General features: G+C 38.3%; 1 protein-coding gene across 4 annotated transcripts in view; it reads right to left on the bottom strand.

Moving 5' to 3' along the window:
* The window catches only part of LOC127432550 (FRAS1-related extracellular matrix protein 2-like), a 78964-nt gene that overhangs the window by 13480 nt on the left and 48480 nt on the right, over window positions 1–17004 (bottom strand). For all 4 annotated transcript variants that reach the window (XM_051683761.1, XM_051683758.1, XM_051683760.1 and 1 more), the window contains exons 7-15: window positions 11090–11239; window positions 9626–9835; window positions 7597–7794; window positions 6923–7087; window positions 6516–6698; window positions 6083–6213; window positions 5179–5337; window positions 4090–4393; window positions 3772–3903 (exon numbers count right to left, since the gene is read on the bottom strand). In XM_051683761.1, the coding sequence (XP_051539721.1) occupies window positions 3772–3903; window positions 4090–4393; window positions 5179–5337; window positions 6083–6213; window positions 6516–6698; window positions 6923–7087; window positions 7597–7794; window positions 9626–9835; window positions 11090–11239 (1632 nt within the window). The remainder of the gene's footprint in view (window positions 1–3771; window positions 3904–4089; window positions 4394–5178; window positions 5338–6082; window positions 6214–6515; window positions 6699–6922; window positions 7088–7596; window positions 7795–9625; window positions 9836–11089; window positions 11240–17004) is intronic.

The following is a 17004-nucleotide window of genomic DNA, read 5'->3' on the forward strand; positions in this document are numbered from 1 at the left end:
TAAAGTGTTTTTGGATCATTCCGCAGACTACACATTGAAAACATATCTTTCTAAGAACATTTAGTAGACCAAAAACTCCAGACAACATGAGTGGTGGAAAATCAGATGTGATCTAGGAGTTTAATACAGCTTTATACTCTGCGTGCCATTGAAGAGATGGTAAGTCTATCCCTTACAGCCTCGTTGTCATTGCATTAAAAATCAAAGATGGCGCTAGCGTGAATAAGGTCTATAAAAGAGAATGGGGACAGGCTACAAAAAATATTCATATTCAAGTCTTCTGAAGACATACAATAGGTTTGTGTTAAGAAATTTAAGTTGCTGTTCATTGGCATATCAAAATGTGTTGCACCAAGTTTAACGTCAATAGAATGCAAAAGTGCCCACCCACTTTTTCAGCATCTTGGTTCCGGAAGTATTATTCAATTAAATTTTTTCCCCATGGGATTTCTAATGGGAGTTCTAAGCTATGAACCAAACCAACCAGATCTGATTTAAATCACAACATTACAAACTTTGATTTGAAGCAAAAAAGAATTTGAAAATCAGGCAAAAAGACAAAGGTATAAGACTGTGTAATTAATGTCTTTAAAGGGATAGTTCACCCAAAAATTTACATTCTCTGTTCTCTGTATCTTTTACTCTCCTTCATGCCATCCCAGATGTGTATGACTTTCTTTCTTCTGCAGAACACAAATTACGATTTTTAGAAGAATATTTCAGCTCTGTAGGTCCTCACAATGAAAGTGAATGGTGACCAAAAATTTGAAGCTCCAAAAAGCAGATAAAGGCAACATTAAAGTAATCCATACAACTTCAGTAGTTTAATCAATGTCTTCTGAAGTGATGCAGTAGGTTTTTAGTTTGGTCTAGAACAGACCAAAATGTAACTCCTTTTTCAAGGTACATCTTGCCATTGAAATCTCTAGGCACGATCATGATTTCAAGCTCAATTACAGTACATCGAAGTGTAACAGAAGTGTAATCGAGCTTGAAATAATGATCAGCAAGGAGACTGCTGTAAAGATTTATAGTGAAAAAGGAGTCATATTTTGGTCTGCTCTCCCCAAAACCGATTGGATCGCTTCAGATGACATTGATTAACCCACAGGAGTTGTATGGATTACTTTAATATTGCCTTTATCTGCTTTTTGGAGCTTCAAAGGTCTGGCCACCATTCACTTGTACTGTCTGGACCTTCAGAGCTGAAATATTCTTGTCACGTATTCCCTGTATTTTTGCTTAGACTTTTATGTTGAACTTCTTGTTTAGTTCCTGTTTCCTGTGGTTTTGTAGTCCTTTGTAGTTTTTTTCATGATTGGTTCTCTCTGATTGTTTCCCCATGTGTTCCTCATTCTCTGATTATTTCCCCAGGTGTTCCTTGTCTTCCCTTGTGTATTTAAGCCCTTGTTTCCCCTGGTTAGTTTGTTCCCGAGTCTCCGCCCATGCCCATGCCCACGGAGGTCGTTCCCGAGTCTCCGCCCATGCCCACGGAGGTCGTTCCCGAGTCTCCTCCCATGCCCACGACCACGGAGGTCGTTCCCGAGTCTCTGCCCATGCCCACGACCACGGAGGTCGTTCCCGAGTCTCCGCCCATGCCCACGATCATGGAGGTCATTCCCAGAGTCTTCCATGGCTCCGCCCCCAGAGTCTTCCAAGGCTCCGCCCGCTCCCCCAGAGACTATTCCTCCAGAGGCTCCGCCCGCTCCCCCAGAGGCTATTCCACCTGCGGTTCCGCCCGCTCCCCCAGAGACTATTCCTCCTGCGGCTCTGCCCGCTCCCCCAGAGACCATTCTTCCTGCGGCTTCGCCCGCTCCCCCAGAGACTCCTCCTACAGCAGCTCCGCCGCCTGACCCTGTCTCGGCCCTGCGGCCACCTCGCAGGCCTCCTGACCCTGTCTCGGCCCTGTGGCCGCTTCCCAGGATTCCTGACCCAGTCACCACCTTGAGGTCATCTCCTTGGTCTCCTGGCCATCCGCCTGATCTGCTCCAAGGAGATCAGAGCAGATCAGGCGGGCGGCCAGGAGACCAGAGCAGATCAGGCGGACGGCCAGGAGACCAAGGAGACCAGAGCAGATCAGGTGGACGGCCAGGTGACCAGGGAGACCAGAGCAGATCAAGCGGACGGCCAGGAGACCAAGGAGACCAGAGCAGATCAGGTGGATGGCCAGGAGACCAAGGAGACCAGAGCAGATCAGGTGGATGGCCAGGAGACCAAGGAGACCAGAGCAGATCAGATGGACAGCCAGGAGACCAGAGAAGATCAGGCAGAAGGCCAGGAGAGGCCGCCCGCCTGATCTGCTCTGGTCTCCTTGCCCCCCTAAACTACCTGTTTTCCCCCAAACCCCATGGACAATTTGTTTTTTTTGTTTTGTTTTTGGAGCGTCTGGAATCCGCTCCTTAAAAGGGGGGCTCTGTCATGTATTTCCTGTGTTTTTGCTTAGATTTATGTTGAAATTCTTGTTTAGTTCCTGTTTCCTGTGGTTTTGTAGTCCTTTGTAGTTTTTTCATGATTGGTTCTCTCTGATTGTTTCCCCATGTGTTCTTCATTCTCTGATTGTTTCCCCAGGTGCTCCTTGTCTTCCCTTGTGTATTTAAGCCCTTGTTTGTCAGTCTTTACATGTGTTGTCATGTTCTGTGCTTGGTTTCCCGTGTTTTGTTTTTTATATTCTGAGTTTCTTTGTTTATCCTTTTGTTAATAAAGCTGCTTTTAGATCCTCATTCCTCGCCTGCCTCGTCACAATTCTTCTAAAAATCTCTGTTTGTGTTCAGCAGATGAAAGAAAGTCATACACATCTGGGATGGCATGAGGGTCAGTAAATGATGAGAGAATTTTCATTTTTAGATGAACTAACCCTTTAATGAGGGCATGAACTTCAATCCCATGAAGCATTCCAAATGATGTAATCTAATTAAAAACGATGGAAAAATATAGTCAAATGTGATGTCCATTCGTTAAAATTAGTTAATGTATTAGGTATCAAGAACAAACAATAAACAATGCATTTTTTACAGCATTAATTACTCTTTGTTAATGTAAGTTAACAAAACTACAATTGTTCATTGTTAGTTCATGTTAGTTAATTGTGCATTAACTAATGTAAACATATCCAACTTTTGATTTTAAAATAGTATTAATATATATTGAAATGAACATTAACTAAGATTAGTAAATGCTGTAAAAGTATTGTTCTTTGTTAACTCATGTTAACTATTGATGTTAACAAATGGAACCTTATTGTAAAGTGTTACCAAATTTGTTGTGAACTATGCCTTTAATTGCACATTTTGCATGCTGTAAATTGAGTTGTTGCTGATTGTCATCACAAAATCTATAAAAAAAATTTTTTGAAAGCAGAAACAGCTTTTGATGTGCTGCAGAAAAGTAGCATTAAAACACCTATTTTTGTTCAAACACTTGTTTTTGTGCTGAACTGCTGACAAGCAATGTAACTTATGACAAGTATTTCTCAAACTAATTTAATATGGCGTTTGCACCTTTGTAACGTTTCCATCTCAGAATCATTTTGATAAAAGAAAAACATAGTTTTGACGCAAAATGCTCTCAGCAAATTTGCAACATGATATTTGTTTATTTTTATGCATTATTCCCACTTTGATTCAGTTTTCTCAGGAGGAAACTGAAAATGTGGTTTTGACAGCAAATAAAATATACCCCCTCCCCAACCAGGGGAATATGTGAGAGGTGTTTCTTTGAGGGGCTGAACTAAGCATATGATCTGGCATCCAGAGGGGAAAATTATTCTCTTACCGTCTATGTGGGGCATGGTGACAGTAAGCTTGATGAGATTGGCATATTGAGGGTCTTCAGCACCTGTATAACGTAGTTTGGCAGAAAAGGGCTCAGCACCTACTGTGCCCAATTTACGTGGTTGGCACATCCCTGCTCGGAACATCAAAGACATAAACATTACTTCAAGCATATTACCACCTACTGACAGTCTAATTCCACATTGCAAATGGTATATTATAACCAGCGGCTCGGCAAAAGCTTAATGTCCTTTGGTTCCATCATACAAAGCAAACCATTTTCATATAATCCCACTTAATGTTATGGTTTCAGCCTCACCTTCTTCCATGCTAATAGACAAAATGGGGCTGCTCAGCTCCAGCCCCTCATCCCCGTTCGAATTCACAGCACGGGCTGCACACTGAACTCTAGAGCCCGCTTGGAAATAAATGGAGTCTAGGGTGATCATTTTGGAGGAGGTAAAGAAAGTGTCAAAGTCAGCTTCTTTCATGGGGCTGGTGACACCATCCGGGCCACTGGGTGCGCTAATGAGCCATCTGTAACGTGTCAGGGTGTCATTGATGTGCTCGCTAAAGCAGATGGAACCAGTTTTGTCATAGTCGGGATATTTGGTGTTGCAGGCCTTGAAGAGTCAGAGAAGAAAACAGTTCAGAAAACAGTTCAAAGAAAATTTTATAATTCAATTGCAATTAAAGTACTCCTAATTAGTGTAATAATATAATATAGCAGATATTACTAATACATTTGAAATACACACATATACACAAACTCCTATGTGCACAACTCTATCTATCTGTCTGTCTGTCTGTCTGTCTGTCGTTTATATACATACATTTTAGGGGAAGCTTCTGGTATTTTTGGGCATGTACTATTGTAGTGCCATGGTATTCTTTGAAATTTCTTGGAGTATCATGTAAATACAATGGTACATGAATAACATGGTAGCCATTCTGCACCATCTGATACCATCATTGTACCATGGATCTATAAAAGTACTTTTTTGCAAGACGAAGTTTGAGAAAGCAGACCACCATTAATAATAAAAGCATTTATTTCAAGGCGCAACATGAAGGATTTAAAAAAAAGTTTGAGCTCCTTGTGCTATTTCAAGAATATAATTTCCTTTCATTTTATAATTAAATATTAAAAATTCTAACAACCTCTATGTATTTTATTTACTTGTACTTCCTATTGAAAACTTTATTAAATGTAGCCCATAATCATCATTAAAAGCTTATTGAAATTCTGATTCAAAAGTCCTTTAAATTTTCCTGCAAATAATAATTTGCTCTACTAATATGAAATGAACACATCAGTGATGCCTGTCAAAGCAATGCGAAAAACATTCTTAGCAGAACTTGCTTTCTTTCAGACAAGAAATTTCTCTGATATTACTGACAAACCCACCGTGACACAGACAACGGGATACCCTGCAGGTGGATGGGCATTCTCTTTAGTTCTGCTGACATCATCATAGTGTAGCAATGACACAACACGTGGCAGAGAGGGGAATGTGACATCAGCCATACTGTTGGTCTCCTCAATGTAGACTATGGCTTTAGTCATCTGCGAATACAAGAGGCACAGCTTTAGTTAAACAAATGTCTGTGTTAACAAAGTGTATAAATAAGTACAGTATATATATATATATATATATATATATATATATATATATATATATATATTGCTTTGTTTTGGGGCATTTTGCCATTTTTAGTGCCATTTTTGCCCCAAGCCCCCCTAAATATCTGACCCTGATATAGAAAAGAATGCCCTAGTAATTAATCTTTCTGTTTTTTATTTGTAACATCTTATACAATTCTTAAAATTCTATTTAAGTCTGTTACATACTGTACATTATGGCTCAAAATATTAAATAATGTTTTCTTAGGGTAATTCTTAGGGTAAGAGATAATAAATCAGTTTTCAATCTTGAGAACTTTATTAATGAATGAATTAATTGATGTGACAAAAAATGCCCCAGCAAATAAAATCCAGGGGTCAAATATTGTTAATTTCTGACACTATTATTCTATTCTATTCTAAGCCAATGTAGTTTAGTATGGGTTTGAAGCATTGGATATAAATGGATGGCATGCTGTGTGTTTTATCTAGTAAGGAAAAAATTCTCTCATAAAGGTAAAATAAATCCAAGAGGGCAAATATTGTTGAGAAGATAGAAAAATTAATTTCTGACACTGGTGTGGATATATCTGTCACTTTATAATAGCTTTGAAATCAGAATTTAGAGCCAGAACTATCCATTTTACAATAGAACTTATGCACACTAAACATACAGAACATTTCTCACCTGAGTTTCAGCAACCATGTTCTCATCTGGTTTCAGGTGGACAGTAAAGGCCTCTCTTATCTCTCTTACACCATCAAACAAAACCTCCACTTTCACTACATGCTCTGTGTCACCCACTTTAAACTCCACATCTGCACAAACACACAAAAAATCAGCTGATTACATCCACTACTGAAAAGATTAGCACTCTCCTTAAGTATCCCACTCTTGCGCTCCACCTAAACACTTCCACTCTTGATTGCAACTGCCATTTGCATACTGAACTCTATATAACCTGATTTAGATAGGAAATGCATGCAAGAGGTAGCTGCTTAGGGCCGCTGCTGTAAAGCAACTGCCAATCTACAAAATATAATTAAATGCAGCATATTTAAAATGCAAAAGAAAGGGTCTGGCCTCATGAATTCTGCACAAGCCCCAGTGGATTCCTCACCCTGAGAGATGGGATGGTAGTCTTCTCCAGATATGGCAGAGCCATCCTTGGTGTGCACTTGCACCACGGACACCTTTGAAGTGTCTCCCGTCCTGCAGATGGGGATTTTCACCAGCATCATCTGTCCTGACTCTTTTGGTTCACTCACACTGAACTTTGTTTCAGCAAACTTGATGATGGGCTCTGAGATATGAAGATGAAGGGTTTGATAAGACATAAGAGAATCAAGAACTTACCAAGAGCTTTTGTTTTCTCTTAACCAAAAGACAATTTATCACAGTTTACTAAAGTTTGACCCAATTTCTGGAGATCTTAACCTAAATGTCAGGTAATTCTATTAATTTGTATCTAAAGTGCATTTAAAATGAAAACCACTTTGATAAATAATGTCTTCATTTCTCTCTTACTGTCAGAGTTGTCTTTGATCTTGATGAGCGTTTCGTTTTGGTTGCCTAGGGACGCTCCGTACTGCGAGTCACTCTTCGCGCTGCCCAGAACTAGTCTGAGTTCCTCTTCTTCCTCATGAATTGAGTCATCAATCAGTTTTAATACACATGGCTTGTCAGACTCACCTGGGGTACAGAAGAGGAGGATCAAAGTCTGAACACAGAAAACACCTCAATATTTTTCATTCCACTATACTTTTAGAATTAGAGCCTAAAACATTTCTATAAAAAACTGAAATTCTCTTTGGAGATCAAACTTAGCCAACGTTCACACAGCAGCAGAATACGGCTGTCAGGCCTGTGTAGAGAGCTAAAGATGGTAATGTTTACACAATCTGGTTTTGAAAGAGACTGACAATCGCATTCTATAACCAATGTGAATTCCTTACATTTAAAGGACTCGCAGCTGAATTTTGAGAGCTAGTTCAGTTGATATGTGCTGTACGAACAGAACTGCAGTCGACAAGGTGTTTGTCTGTTGCATCGTTGACATGAGGCACACACTTTACTCTTTGCTGCCAATCACTAATGTTACAACAGTCAACCATTTTTTGTTTGTTTGTTTGTTCGTCCATTGATCTGTTTGTTGCGCCCCCTCTAATCCACAACCCTATTTATGTAAAGAGGCTGTTTACCAGGCAAGAAAGTTATGATGGATACATCAGTGTTGGGTCTCTCATCAAAGTCAGACACCACCTGTGCAGAGCCCTGCCGTGTGTAGCAGCGCACAGTGGACTTGTGTCTAATGTCGCCGCTGCGGTGGACCATTGCTGTGATGTGACCTTGACTCTCCTCTGCAGTCACCACAGCCTGTTTAAACTGCATCTTCGGCACTTAAGAAAGAGAATATACAAAATCAGACACTATGATACAACAATCTGCCACTAGATTAAGGATAAAAACTTGTGTGGGACAAATACTAATAAACAAATGAAGTTCTAAACATAAGTTTAGGAGGAGCTTGTTCATTTAGGCCTCCAATCATATCCCAAGGATACATAAGCGGCTGTATACCTCGCACTGGTGACGATTCTACCGGCATTCCTCCATCTCCCCTATTCCAACTTTAAATGTCATAACGCCTATACCAAATATTATTTCACTTTTTTTTTTCTTTTTCTTGCTTTAGTCATTTAGTCCAGGGATGGTAGGGATCTCAGTGCTCGAGCCTCTCTGTTATGAACAACACACCAAATTCTGTAAGTTCACCTTAATGCACTCCTGGACTATATGAACCAATGAACTTGTGAATAAATAGATGTGCATCTGGGTGGTTGCATTATGTGTCAATGGACTTTTTCATGAACATCAAGATTTTAGAGTTAAAATGTTCATAAGTGTATGAGGGAAAGTGTATATTTTAAAGAAATAGTTCACTCAAAAATGAAAATGATCTCATCACTCACCCTAATGCCTTCCCAAATGTGTATGACTTTCTTTCTTCTGCAGATCACAACCGAAGATTTTTAGAAGAATATTTCAGCTCTGTTGGTCCATACAATGTAAGTGAATGGTGACCAAAACTTTGAAGCTCCAAAAAGCACATAAAGGCACTATAAAAGCAATCCATATGACTCCAGTGGTTTAATCCATGTCTTCCGAAGCGATCCAATCGGTTTTGGGTGAGAACAGACCAAAATATAACTCTTTTTCACTGTACATCTTGCCATTGTAGTCTCTAGGCCTGATCATGATTTCAAGCTCAATTACACTTACTAGGACTTGACGCATGTGCAGTGCGCTAGATGGCACTAGGATATGCAATCAAGATTGAAATTATGATCGCCAAGGAGACTGCCGATGTCAAAATCTATAGTGAAAAATGAGTTATATTTTGGTCTGTTCTCACCCAAAATTGATTAGATCGCTTCAGAAGACATGGATTAAACCACTAATGGTTACCTTTATGATGCCTTTCTGTGCTTTTTGGAGCTTCAAAGTTCTGGCCACCATTCAATTGCATTGTATGGACCTACAGAGCTGAAATATTCTTCTAAAAATCTTTGTTTGAGTTCAGCAGAAGAAAGAAAGTCATACACATCTGGACTGGCATGAGGGAGAGAATTTAAATTTTGGGGTGAACTATTCCATTAAGTTATGTAACTGGTCACCTTGTCATTTAAAAATGAAGTCAGTATGTTTTTATCATATTAAATCTACTTTTTGCCTACACTAGTTCATTTTAAATGGTCCTGCGGTGAGACAAATACAGTTTTAAAATTCCATAAAAACTGCATTATAAAATAATAATAAAAAAGTCTTATGGTAACTGAACCAGTGTTTACATGACTGAATACATTTGTGGCTACTTATTTTACATGATACACAAATGAATAAATAAGTTGTTCTATTTGATAAGTTGCCATAAGATCGGAAAGTGGAGGTCAAGTATTAAAACTTTAGATTTAGACCTTTCTACTGATGAATATTGTATAAAGATTAAGTAATATTTGATACCTGTATTTAAAGACAAAGAAATGGCACACCATTGTCACCCCAAATGTAAAGAGAATAGTTTTAGATAGAGTACAGCATGTCAAAGTGTTAACTACCCATCTGCCTTTGTCTCAGTTGCTCAGTTTTGTTTCAGTTTTTTTTTTCCCTGTACATTCTGTACATCTAACACATCATCTTAAAAACAACATTTTATTTGGCAACACTCACAGTCTGCAATTGAGTCATTGATAAAGATCGTGACTTTCGCTGGCTCTCCCAGAACTCCATTGGAGGGCATCCGGAGGATAAGCTCAAATCTCTCAATCCCTTCCAGGATGGGCTGTCCTAGGTCATCCAGGATGGTGACCCTGACTGTCTGCATGCTCACACCTGGTGCAAAATCTAAGTTTCTGCTGATTCCCACATAGTCCAGCCCCGCTAACAGATGAGCACACAGAAAAAGTGGTACAGTCAGAAGGAGGTCAGACTGTATTTAACGGCAAAAATGCAGCTTCCTTAATACCGATTAATACTCTCTCGGAGAGATTGCTGTTTCTGCTTTTCTGCTAGAGATCAATGTACAGTGTAGAGCCTACAGGTCAGTTTGGGATGACTGCACAGAGTATTCAGATGAACAGAGAGATTTTTGTATTATTATTATTTCATCTCAGATATAAGCTCCAAGCTCTTAGATGTCACATGTCAGTTGTTCAAGGACTTCACCAAATGCGGTAATAACTCCATTCTTTTGTTTAATGAGTGCAAGTCTTTTACTCTTGCACTCATTAAACGCTCTTTGGGAGTTGGGAGTACATGTGAGTTTGTAGGTTTTCATACAGCACTTTCAAATCATTAAATGGGCCCTGAAGTCCCTTTTTTAATGTTATTCAAAGCATCTTGCAGCAAAAATAGCCTGAATTTACAGAAGCTTTTCATGACCAGTTCCTGAATTTTTGGTTCTCAGGAAACCTGTCAAGAAAATGTCCTGGTCAGATTTAACTCAAAATTAATAATAATAATAATAATAATAATAATAATAATAATAATAATAATAATAATAAAACATGAAATTATATATTGCATAAAGAAAATTAAGTCAACATTTAAGACCATTAGAATTTTTAGGATACTTTTTTATTAACTCCCCTATTCTCATTACCGTAAGGCACCTGGACATTTTACTTTTGCTATTCTCATTGTTATAAATGATGATTCTCATTACCATAGCACCTGATGCTGTTGTTCAATGATTAAAAAAAACAAAAAACATTTAAATGAGTGGAAATTAAAAGCAATACCAAAGGAGTATTACTATGATTTATAAACGCATTTAAATAACGTATCTTTTTTCACGTTGCAGCAATGAAAATATCATAATGGCCATCTTTTCTGGCACTGCGTTACTGAGAATTGGGGGTAATATGTGCTTAACTGTCATGAAAATGAAAAAAATCTTAATGTCCCTAAAAAGGCTTCATTTTCTATATGCAAAATACAATTTCTTATTTGTTCCTTTTGATTGTGGAGTAAAATAGGACCAGGACATTTTCTTGACAGGTTTCGTGAGAATCACTCAAGGATTGATATGTACAATACTTGTACAAGAATCCTTACTTGCAGGAGATTTAGCCTATATCAAATCCTAGAAAGAAAAGGGATGGATTAATAGGAAAAGCCGACAGGATTCCTTACCTTCAGCGGAAACAGGGTCTGTTTTGCGGGATCTAACAGTGACTGTAGCTGTTTTAGAGAGATCTGTCCCTGTTCTCCATACACGCACTTCAATGTGGCCGGCACTCTCGTCGATGTGATACTCCTGATTGCCGAAGTAGAACACTGGAGCTATGGGGAAAAAGAAAGAAATAAGCAAACGTATATTTTTTGGGAATGTGTGTGTGTTTAGATGTAGTTTTATCATAGCTTTGCAGTAGAAGTTCACATATGTTTAAAATACGTGTACTAAGTCTGACCCGACCCTCCTCCTTTCAACATGTGGCAAACCAGAGCATCTTGGCTGTTTTCTGAATGGAATACTAGCATCTCTAATTAGTATTACTCTTATTAGTGTGCATCTGCATAGTAATGTGTAAAAAAAAAACCTTGAATAAATCCTCTTGTTTTTTTAATAGTAAACCAACCTCATACCAAGTAATAAAAGTGTATGATAGCTCAAATCAGCCCTATTCTATAACAACCAGTTTCAGCAGTCTGTTTGCAGACTGAATGGTGGATATTGGTCTCCATGGTGACACCTTGTATTCAGTTTTGTGCTTTTCCCACCCACAGTGGTTTAGAGCAGAGGTCCCTGCGAGGGGTTTTAAGTGCTGTTGTTTCACATTATCTGCAGGAACTCACTTACAAAGATATGCCTTTAACCTCCATGTACCCTTCCTGTTGAGAACAAGTTCCCAATCTTAAGACCAGGTCACCATTTGCAGTGTTTCATTTGAATGAATTCATCTACAAAAGCATCTAGGTATAAATTCCACTTACTGACCTCTCAAAGATGAGTTATTGTGGCTTTTAAATCTGTGAGAATTTAAAAACCAAAATTTGCTTCACTGTAAAAACAAATTTTTGTATGTTGTATTTTTGTCAGTCTCCAGTGTAAAATTAAGCTTATTTTCTAACCCCATTGGCAGTTTTTTTTACTTTAGTCTTAAGCCAAAATTGAATGAGGTGTACTGTATGGTTAAAACAAGAAAAAGCAATAAATGACCTTAAAAAAATAAATAAAATAAAGTTATTTAAAGTGATATTGTCTGATTCTCTGAACTTGTTTTATTATCTCAGACTGATCGGCCTGTGAATTCGCTGAAATTGGCCTGTCCTTACCGAAATTCTAATCACGTGTGAGCACTAGTTTCCAGGTGAAATGTCCACAGAGTGGTGCCAAAAGCAAGTTGTTTTTAGTTGTAAATGATGTAATAAGTCAACAGGAATGTATATTTTATCAACCCTACTCCCTAAACCAAACCCCAACCCTAAACCTAACTGTTAGTGGAGTAAAAATATCATTTTAGAGTGAAAATGCAACCTCCAAATCGTGCTCATAATTGATTAAGTGAACATGATTCCTTCCTGGTGTCCATGGGACCTGAAACAATGTCTCAGAGGCTGCTGGCACAAAACGCTATCAGTAGCACCACAGGAAAAGGTAAACACATTTGAATTGATCCAAAAAATGTCTGATGGGGGATGGCGCTTGTCAGTAATTCAGCAGAATGGGGTTGATTTCAGGATACCAGAACATACAGAAGCAACATGTTGATTTCCCTTGACTATTTTACACAATTTTGCTATTAAAATAAATGTATTTTGTTCTTAAGATGTTTACATTTTTTTTTTCTGGAAATCAAGACAAAAATAATGAATACATTTTTGTTTTTTGCACTGTTCACTTTGATGTATTATTTTATTTTGGAGCCATGGTCTAGTGGTTACCGTAAACATAGAACAGTTCATTTAGGACACGCAAGTTCGATTCCGGCTTGTGTGATCCCACTCCCGCTCAAAAAGCTTTACTGCAAAACAACATGTAAAACTTCATTATTCCTGGATGTTTCAAAGGACTAGTTGACAATTTAAAACATTGCTTGTTATGACAAAAATATGACCAACTCCAATATAAAAGAAGTTTAAATATTCAACCATGTCATGATTCATAAGAGTTCAGGTTGTTTTAAAATGAGCCAAATGAGGAGAAACACTAAAAAGGGATTACCATTTTGAAATATTAAATGCCATATACCCAGAAGGGTAAAGTTGAAGGGCAAAGCCCCTCAGGGTAAAGTCTCATGCTGCATTATATTTTTATAGAAGGGCAGAAGCTTCAAGTAAGCCCATTTTTACAGGTCTTATCACAACGGAAAGATGAATAAAGAAATATGAACTACACAGATTCATCCAATCATTATCATACTCAGTAGGGATAACAAGGTATGATTCATCTATAAAACAGATGAGGTACGGCATCTGGATTTTAACAGAGCAAGGATTTTGTTCTTGTATCTACGATTTTATCAAGATAAAAGAATGATTAAAAAAAAAAAAAGAGTTCCTTATGATCAAGCATCTGGAGATATTCATATTCGCAAGATTTCCAGGCATAAATTAGGTCCAAATCTAGGATAAACTCCACAAACTCATAATCACCGCCCCCCCCCCCAAAAAAATCTGTTTGGTTTAATCTACAGTACGTCAACTGCACGGTTAGATCCACAATCCAACTATCATAAAAAAGCTTGTGTTTTTTCAAACCCTCAGTTTCATTTGGCAAATATTTATGGCTATCTACCCTGACACCTGTTCCAATCTGAACTGCAGCATGTCATTTCTATTTCCAGAAGACTTCTCTCAGGCAAGAGACTGTCAGCAGAGTTTAAAGCTTCAGGTGACGGAAAAAAAGACTGTGTGTTCTCATGTTTGAACTTGCAAGCATGTCTGTCATTGGCAGGGAGTGCAGATGGGTTTTGTGCAATTTTGACAGCTTTGTGAAACATCTTTCTGAAAACTAAGTAGGAAAAGGAGGAGAATTCAGATTTTTGCTTGTCTGGCTATTTTTGAAATTTTTGAAAGCTGTGGCTATTTTTAAAATTCAAGGTAAAATAGATTAGTTAACCACTAACTGAATCTGCAAAAGGGACAAAACTTTTGTTTCAATAAATTTGACAATAACTTTGATATATGTTATGAAAAATAGTAGCCTAATCACATTTAGAAACTACAACTGCCATAGTTGTAATAAAAATAAAGTACATTCTCTTACTTTCCTAGATTTAGCATGAATCTATAGTTCCCCCAAAAATACCACAGTTACTACAGTGTTACTGTAGTAAAACAATTGTAATTCTGATTGCTGTTGAAATCGGTCTGTGCTTACCAAATTTCAGTTTACTTCCCCAGTGTCCAAAGCTGGAAGTGATATTGAATGGATGGGCTCTTGTAAGCTTCAATTTCCTGGTGAATTGTTCACGGAGTGGCGCTAAAAGCGAATTGTATTTTTTGTTATAAATGATACAATACAGTCAGTAAGAACGCATATTTTATTAATCCTACTTCCTAACCCCAACCCCAACCCTAAACCTAACCATCATTGGTGTAAATTATTTTATTTTAAGAGCCAAAATGTAACCTTAGTATCGTGCACACTATTGTTTATGTAAACGTGATTAATTCCTGGTTCCCACAGGACCAGTACCCGTGTCTCAGAGACCCCGTTTCCACCTGGTATCCGATCACATGTGGTCAGCGCTAAATACAGGTCAAAACGGGGTCGAAAACATTTCGTGATCAGATCACAAAAACCAAATACAAAGGTAATCAAAAATGATTGTGACCGTCGTCATGAAATCAGAGACCCTCCCATCGAAATCCGATCACAAGCGGTCACAGGAGACGCAATTAAGCGACAAGGTGTAAACAGCGATGTGTCTCACCTGACCACGTGATCAGATCACATGAGACAGATCTTAATATCAGCTGGAAACGGGGTAAGAGGAAGCTTGATCACATCAAATGTGATCAAACATTTGATGCTAAAAAAATGTCTGATGGGACCGCACTTGGCAGTAATTTGGCTGAATGGTGTTGATTTCAGAGTACATGAACTTTCAGACGCAGCATGTTAATTTCCTATGTTGAAATGTTCATAAGACCTTTCAGAGAACAATTAACATTCTATTGCAAATTAAAATAAACAATGCAGTTTCTTAGAAGCAACCTTAATTAACTTAACTGACATGAACCATTTTCAAAAAACACTTGAACACTAGCCCACTACCTGAACATTAAACTTAAGTATTGATTTAGTCTCAATCTACACAGGTGCTTTACTAATGCAAAGGCAGCCTTTATGCCCTAAGGCTTCAACAGTGCTCACTGATTTCCCACTGACGGATATATGTGAGCAATAATACCAGTGTGTACATTCCACACAATAATGACAGGAAACAGCACAAAGCATTTCATGAGACAGCTGCTCTCTGATGCTGCTTACTACTGCTGACCGAGAAGACTGAGATTTTGGCTCAGTGTGGAGCAGTTTTTGATTGTCTACATGCTTTTGGGGTGCATTTTCACACTGGGTTCTGACATCTACGCCCCTAAAAAAATTGTAGGGGGTGAATCTTCAAACATAATGTGAACGTAATGCTCATTCAAAGTCAGCAGGAGTGTGTTTATGTTAATTTGGCAATTTGTTTTGAGCTCATTTTTGAATTACTCTGACATAAACATTGGACATTCTCTGACAATGAACATCTGTCACACGGAAGGCTCAAGGCATCAGGGATTAATTTCAAACTACAGACAGATGTCTCCGTATATATACACACTTCCTCTACCAACAAACACATACACCACTGCTGCATCGGAACACTATCTGTACTTCGTAGTTTGTACTACAGGACATGCAGTTCCTATATTAAGTGAGCCCCTTCATTATGCACAGCATGCCACATCCAGGACTAGATGAAACTGTGAACTCCTTTTCCTTCTCAAGTAAATGTATTATGCTTTAAGGATGTTTATATAATTTACAGGAAAACATGACAAAAACACTAACTAAGAAAATTAATTTTGCCATTTATTGTTTGCCTATTGTATCATGATTACGGAATATTCTGACATCCTTGACATACTGCTTTTTGAAATCTATGTAGCAGGGAAGTATGCATATTCATGCAAAATTCGGGGTAGTTACATTGTTCACCAGTTCTCAGCGTGCTGTTCACTTTCTCACTAAGTAATAAACAACATATCTGTTGAAATCCACAGTGTGTTCAGTCGCTGTTGGCCAACAACACAGAACTTCATATCAGACCATGTTTGTCTCTATCCAGATCATTAGCGCTCTCAGAGAGAGAAAGTGTGGAATGGAGTGTAGCTTCCTGTCTTAGACCACCATAGGGCTCTGCGACAGGTCTCAGGTGATGTGTTCCATTAATTTATTGTTTATTAATTATTTATTCAGCTGATCAAATTTGTTCTCTCACGCAGAGACACTGTCACACATCCCTCATGTTTAACACACACACACACACACACACACACACACACACACACACACAGAGACCTGGAATATGACGCATGAGTGGCATGACTTCTCTTACTTTCAATACTTTTTGCTCCTTTTTTAAGCTTTGAAGTGAGTGCATCTCTATCAACTGCCATTGTATTGAAAAGATGGAACAAAGTATTCATTAAAACTTCATCTTTTGTGTTCCACATAGGAAAGAAAGTCATATGGGTTTGGAACGACCTGGGGGTGAGTAAATTATGACAGAATTTTCATTTTTGGGTGCACTATTCATTAAATGAAATTGAGATCTCCTGAGCTTGGAAAGAGAAAATCTATAAAATTGAATGTGCAGCACATTTTCACTCGCCATTGGCAGGTGTGACAAAACAGTTAATTTAGGGTCCTGCTAGCACACAACACAAAACTGAGAGAGGGAAACTGTGTTTTGGTGAGCTGAATATGAGTCTGCTGTTTTGACCTTCCTTTCCTTGCTTGTTGAAATCTTCTCTCCAGCATTTTGAGATACGATCATACCTGCATTGCCTGAGGGGGTTAACCTTTGTCTGTTTACCTGCAAACTACTCCC

This window comes from Myxocyprinus asiaticus, chromosome 42 (genome assembly GCF_019703515.2).
Source record: "Myxocyprinus asiaticus isolate MX2 ecotype Aquarium Trade chromosome 42, UBuf_Myxa_2, whole genome shotgun sequence".
Lineage (NCBI taxonomy): Eukaryota > Metazoa > Chordata > Actinopteri > Cypriniformes > Catostomidae > Myxocyprinus > Myxocyprinus asiaticus.